The 6755-nt window shown below is 36.0% G+C and overlaps 1 protein-coding gene across 2 annotated transcripts; it reads right to left on the reverse strand.

Moving 5' to 3' along the window:
• Positions 1-140: 140 nt before the first annotated feature.
• Positions 141-2700, reverse strand: LOC122065786 (auxin-induced protein AUX22-like). 2 transcript variants are annotated; one of them, XM_042629638.1, is made up of 3 exons: positions 2156-2700; positions 1885-1981; positions 141-474 (listed from the first exon to the last, which is right to left on the reverse strand). In XM_042629638.1, exons 1-3 carry the CDS (start codon positions 2556-2558, stop codon positions 366-368), a joined length of 609 nt encoding a protein of 202 aa, XP_042485572.1. In that variant the 5' UTR covers positions 2559-2700; the 3' UTR covers positions 141-365. The 2 variants fall into 2 exon arrangements, with proteins under 2 accessions (XP_042485572.1, XP_042485573.1); XM_042629639.1 differs by having other exon boundaries at positions 1885-1978; positions 2156-2694.
• Positions 2701-6755: the final 4055 nt, after the last annotated feature.

Here is a 6755-nt window from a genome sequence, read left to right on the forward strand (position 1 = left end):
CATTGAACAAATCAAAATCATATTGAAATACAAATAAAACCAATATGATTTATGACCATATCTTCTATATTTTTTTTCTTCCTTTTTTTTTTTTTTTTTGGTCAAATTGGTGGTGATCTAAAACAAATTGAAACATAATATTGAAGATAAACATGGCTTAAAGTTGAAGATGTAAGATGAGAAGTAAAAGAGAAATGACCTCCCCCACACTTGGGTCTGTAATACATTTAATTTTCTTCATTAGAAGAAAAAAGGAAAAAAAGGTTTTGTCCTGCTTAAAGCCTTAAACACATATCAACACTAGTAAATAATAAGAACACAACAAAAAAAGCTTAGACAACTACTAATTAATCAAAATTTTCAGATCATTTAATTTGTGTTTCTGCATTGGTGACTGGTTTTGACTGCAATCCAAAACCTGTGGCATCCGATCTCTTCATTATCCTCAACCTTTTGCATGACTCAGTAAACATCCTGTGAAATGGCAATTGACATTATATAAGTAAATCACATTAAATTAATAATTAATTTATATAAGTAATTAATAAAAGAGAAAAAATTGAACATGCTAGTGTGGGTAAGATTCCACTCCATAGAGCTCAGGGACTAGAGAATGATCACACGATTGAGATGACCTAGGGACTAGCCGTGGGATCACTCTCTAATCCTTAGGCTCTATTGAGAGGAGTTGGATCCTTCTAGTGTTGTGTCCAACATCATGTCACTGTATCTGTGTCCCTCCTTTCCTTTTGAAAAGTCTCTCCTATTTTTCATATCTTAACCCTCCCCTTGATTGATTCGCTACTCCCCCATGAGAGTGGATCAAGTTCACGCATGTAAACGTACGAGAATGATCCTAATTTGTTGATTTAGAATCAATTTTCTCTCTCTTCATTTAATAGATTTTAAATTCACGAATAAGATCTTATACGTGAACTTGATCCGTTCGTCTCTCCCATTGGTGTCCAAATCTTCACTCATTAAAAAAATAAAATAAATAAAACTCATAGTGCACTTCGACAGTCCGCATACAGTATGGGGACTTGGGAACTTCCAGTGGCACTGTACATTCAAACAGAGAAGCCTCATGGGAAAGTGTGTGGAAGGGATGGACTGGAGAGAACTTGGCGCGTCCTTATCTGAGCTGTCTTTGAATCAGTGGGGTCAAGGCTTTCTAGGGACAATTTTGTCATTAAAATGGACATCTTCATTATCATTATGGGAAGCCAATCCTTTTGCTTTGCTGTCGGCCAGCCTGGTTTGGTTGAAGAAGTTAAGTCCTCAAACCAAAGAAAAAAAAAAGTTTTGTTGAATTACAATAATGTCCTTTTACCCAATTTTTCCAAATTGATTATGTAAGATTTTGACATAAAATTAGATTTCAATCTTATAAACCTGCTTACATGGTAAGAGAATCCAAGTAACCCAATCACTCAAGGCATTTGGCCGTTCGTTTCACATGAGGGTTGGGATCTGAAGATCGACTATTTTGATACTATTGAGAGGAACTCAGAAGAACACAACCTCATAATTTAGCTTACAAGATGAGAAAGTCCAAGAGTATATGCATGCACATTAAGTCTGTTTCATAACCAATGTGGGATCAATCCTCCATATGACTAATATAGGATCGTAACAGATTTATGGTATTCGTAACTTAATTATACGTATATACGAGATTATTAACATAAGATTAACAAGAATACTGGTATCTGATCTATGCATAAAATTGGAGATCCTAATAAAAAATCAAAGAGACCATAAATTAAGACTATTTAAAACTGTGTGTATTGGATTAAAATAATCTCATTCTGCACTACTGCTTAACTTAGCGGGAAAATTCTTTAAATTAAAAGAAAAGATGAGAGACAGATAAAGACTTACTCCCAAGGAACATCCCCAACGAGCATCCAGTCTCCATCTTTGTCTTCATAAATGGGAATATATTCCGAACTGTCTGAATCCTTCCACAAGCCACCTGCTATCACAAGTTTTAAACTCAAATTATTAATTATTTTTAATAATTAAATTAAATTTAATAGTCCAATGTGAAGACTTATAGATATTTGAATACTTTCTTAACGGCAAACTTTTAAGGATAAATTTTACCTAAATCCCTAACAAATAATGAAAATAAGAATATAAAGGAATTCACCGATGCGGTAGCAACCAAAGAGCTCTTCAAAGCCAACGCCAAGATCAGAGTACCCTTTATGAGTCTTCAAATCTATTTTGCGAAGAAAAGGTGCTCCATCCATACTAACTTTCACGTACAGTTTAGCTGTATCAGCCTGAGCAGCAGCATTGTTCTTTTTCCGGTAAGAACAAACCGGTGGCCACCCTACAATTTGAGTCTTGTTGTTGTTGTTGTTGTTCTGATTTTTCCGGTGGTGGTCACCTCTGCTTGAGCTGTTCTGATCATCCGCCGCGGCGGAGATCTCAGAGAAAACCCTCTTCTTATTCTCATTCTTGTTGTCCCTAGAAGGACCATTACCATTATCACCAGGAAGACCCAACCTCAGCTCTGTAATTTCAAGCCCTAAACCCTGCTTTGCCATTTCTTGATTCCTTGTCTTCTCTTGTTTGGGTTAATAGAAATATTGGAAAGGGAAGGGTTGGGTTTTATAAGAGAAGAGAAGAGAAGGGAAGGGAAGGGAAGGGAAGGAGACATCAGACATGGAGAAGGCAGTGACAGGTCAACCAGGGTTGAGTGGTCGGTAATAAGAGTGGCAAAAGTGGGGACTATATGCCGCTTAATAGGCTAATTAGTATTATTATACGGTTGGCACTTAAAAATAAGGTTGAGATATGGAGACAGATATCGTAGGGTTGTTGGCTACTGATGCAGTGGTTGGTTTTAATCCGAACCGTTTGATGTAATGAATGGAAACAGACCATGTGCCATGCCACCTCCCTGGGCCCCACTCGAACTCATGTCCCATTATTTTTTATTTTTTTGGCTAGTTTTTTGAATAAAGATTCTAACCATTAATTAATTAATTAATAATGCAAATTAGTAATTAAACCTAATAGAGAAGCCAAAGATAAATGTATAACTAGTTGGCATTCATGCATGACATGGATGAAATTTTGTTGTTACCTGGGTTATGGAAATTTTCTTGCTATTCGGGTTGGTAGTCAAAGAAATAGAATTTCGAAGGGTGTTTTAAAAAATTGTAAAACCTAGAAGGATATTTCATATTTATGAACCTAAAGTATTATTTCATTTTCCTGCAAGAAAGTTCCTGCAGTCCAGGTAGCAGCAAAAACTTTTCTCGCTAGACATGTGCTATCTGATGACTTTTGTATGTGATTATAGTCGGCAATTTCAGTTAGAAATTCACTGCAACATACATTTAGTAAATCTAGAATTATGTAATATATATGTATATATATATATATATATATATTCCATTGGCAGCAGTTAGTCTTTGGGTAGTACGTTCATAGTACTGAGTTGGAATGACTCATTCGTTAATGCAATTAAGTTGAGCACCAGAGTCAACAATTGCAATGGTAAAGAGTTTGAAGGAAGCATTAACAAGAGTAATATGAATATACCAATTTGGGTTTGAAATGCCAAGGACAAATCCTGGAGGAGAGGTGCCATTAGCAAAAGGATTTTCAAAAAGTTCATTTGGAATTGGTTCCTGGGCAGTAGAGTTTTGTGGAGGTGTTTGTCGAGATAGGAGGGATAATTGTTGTTTGATTGTTTTGATTTCATGTTGTAGAGTTGCAGTAGTATTTTCTAGGGTTTTGATTCGAGTGGAATGATTAGGGACTGAGTTTTATGTTTTATCAAATTTGTGAAGTAAGTTTTGTAAACCATAAGGGTGGACAGTGTTTTGATTTTTAATATTTTGCTTGAGGTGTTCAAGACACGCTTTCTTGTATTCGGAATCTGTCAAATTGTCAATGTATTCAAAAATGTTTGATTGGGGGGATGGTCCCAACATGCGAACAGATTTGAGAGTACAATCTTCACAACTTAAACCAATAGTGTAAGAATCACAAGCACAAGCTTGAAGTTTATCATTGTCAGTTGAGTTGGAGATAGAATGCTCGGACGCTTGGACTTGGTTTAATTTGGAGTTTTGCTCTTCAAAAGATGAGGAGGAAGTGTCTTGCAAAAATGCAAAAAATTGGGATTTTTTCTTTAGAAATTTGTAAGGAATTAATTCTTTTTGAAACTAGGCAGTATTTGACGATGTGGCCAGGTTGCCCACACCTAAAGCATCCTTGGGAAGTTGGATATGGTTTAAAATCTCTTTGATTTTTAGGTGCCTTGAAAGGCTTCTTGTACTTCTATATTTTGATCTTGAAGAAGGTTTTTGGTAAAATTCTGGAGTTGTGAAAGGTTTGCGGGAAACATAAATCTTTGATTTGTAAAAATCTTTATAATATTTGCTAGAAGATTTGTGTTTATATTTATGTTTCGTTGGTGGTCTAAGAGGAGCAAAACCAAATTACTCACAAATACCTCCTAACTCTTTTTTATAAAATTATTTTCCTTGTTAATTTGTTTCTTCAACCTGATATCAGTGCACAGGGCTAAACCCTCTTCATGAATCAAGCTAATAATTTGGTCGTAAGTCATTTGGTCATAGGAAATAATCCCATCATTTTATTTGTGAAGTCGTTATTTGACTTTCTCGGAAAATAAGGTTGGAAGACCTGTAAGAAACTTTTCTTTCCAACAGGGAATGTTTGCATCAGGTCTGGTTAGGACTTTGGTTAAGAGGGTATCTTTGTACCATTTGAAGTCGTGTAATTTTTTACACCTAAGGTTTGATAATTGTTCGGTTGTTCGATCTTTGAGACGAGAAGGATTACCTAAGAAGTAATTTGCAATGCTGAAAATAAGGGTATTAACAGCATCTTCTATAGATTGTGTTGGACGGCCATTAATATTTCAGTTTTTTGGTTGTCGGTTAGGACATAATCCCACCAACCTTTGAGTTGGCCGATAAAGCCAGAAATAAGCAGGGTTGTAAAGAGGAGTACCATCAGGGGTTACTTGGATGGCCATTAATATTTCAATTTTTTGATCGTCGGTCAAGACATAATCTCACCAACCTTTGAGTTGGCCGGTAAAGCCAGAAATAAACAGGGTTGCAACAGCACTGTTGGCCGTATTTTTAATACTGTGTGCGTTACTAACCATGGTCATTTCTTTTAATTTGTTCATAAGATTATGTTCTAACAAACCATCTATGTTCCATTCATAGATGATTCCGCTTTGATAGGAAGCTTGAGGAGCAGTTCCTCTTACATCAATTTGAAGGTTAGGGAAGACCGAATGTTGAGTTGAGCTTTGACCAATTTGATTAATTTGTGGGATAATCGGTGACTCATAGTTAGAACTAGACACAGAGTCGGAGGAATATCCATCAAGGGTAAGAACCTGACGATTGACAGATTCAGCAGATGGTTGGTTTTGTATTGGCGTCTCAAGAGCCTCTAAGGTTGTGAGACGGTGATTTATTTGGTGAAGTAAATAAGATTTGTTAAGTTCCTTTTGTTGTGTTCGTGGAATGTTATAAGGTTTGAAAAGGGAGGTATTTGATGGAATAGTGGCCGTGATTAAGGATGAAGAGGCCACGGGTTTTGGTTGGACAAGGTTCTCGACTCAGGAGAGTTGGTCTCCTATGGTTTGAAGATATAGATTTGTGAAATTTAATTATTCAATTTGTCTTCTATTTGGATCATCTTGTTCTGCTACTTTGAATGGAGAAGCAGTTAATTCTGCGTTTTTTAAAGTGTATTTAATGCTTTCCACTGGAGGATGGATAACAGTTGTAGTTGGACCGGTGTTAAGGATCCAAGATTTATGAGTAGTTGTTTGGGTACAAACTTGATTATGCCAACGGTAGTCTATATTGTTGTCTTGGGTATAAATATCAAAGTATGTAAAAAAGAAAACATTTGCTTTAAGATTTGTCATAAAATTATACCAATTTGTTCTAATTTGAGCTTGTTATTCAAGATTAAAAGTTTTGAAGAACCAATCACGTTTTGTTTTATTTTTTGATGATTCGAAATTGGTTCGAAATAAGGGTTTATTAATTTGATATTCTTCATTTGTTTGGAGCATATAGACTACTGAGTCATGTTGAGGTCGAGCCACCTCAGAATGGGTTGGAGATTGGGGATGATTTTGATCGGAAGGGGTTGAATCTGGAATAGAGGACACAATCTCATATGTTCCGTGGACAACATTTACCTGAATTAACTCCAGCAAGGTTTTGGATAGGAGGAGGAGTCCTCCGGGGTGGACTTAAATGAAAATAATTTGTGGTTGAAGAGGTCGAAGCATCAGAACAAGATCTACGGGAGCTTTGGTAAATTGGAGGGGGAATTTATCGGTTAAACTGAAGGGTAACTAATCCATCTATGGTTTGGGAGATGGACTGAATGTTGGTGTTAGAGATTTGGGGTTGAGGTGTTGTAGTTTGTATTTTCCATTCTTCAGGGAAAGAGATGTTTTTCCACTGAACGAGCCTGGGATAGATAAACCGAAGGAGTCATTAATATATATATATATATATATAGAGAGAGAGAGAGAGAGAGAGAGAGAGAGAGACTAGAATCTACAATTATATATTAAAAATTACATTGTAGAAAGTGATTCTAATTATATGATACAATTTGGAAAGGGGAAAGGGATAGCTATCGGGTCACATAACCCAGGGACCAATGAGAGCTTGCATAGAAGCACAGACGTGGATGGAACTCTTTTTTTTTTTTTTTTTTTT

This window comes from Macadamia integrifolia, unplaced genomic scaffold (genome assembly GCF_013358625.1).
Source record: "Macadamia integrifolia cultivar HAES 741 unplaced genomic scaffold, SCU_Mint_v3 scaffold212, whole genome shotgun sequence".
Lineage (NCBI taxonomy): Eukaryota > Viridiplantae > Streptophyta > Magnoliopsida > Proteales > Proteaceae > Macadamia > Macadamia integrifolia.

Coding starts and splice junctions, on each gene's coding strand:
- LOC122065786 (XM_042629638.1), bottom strand. CDS start 2,558: ATGGCAAAGCAGGGTTTAGGGCTTGAAATTACAGAGCTGAGGTTGGGT. Junction 1,982..2,155: donor CTTTGGTTGCTACCGCATCG/GTGAATTCCTTT, acceptor AACTTGTGATAG/CAGGTGGCTTGTGGAAGGAT. Junction 475..1,884: donor GTTGGGGATGTTCCTTGGGA/GTAAGTCTTTAT, acceptor GCCATTTCACAG/GATGTTTACTGAGTCATGCA.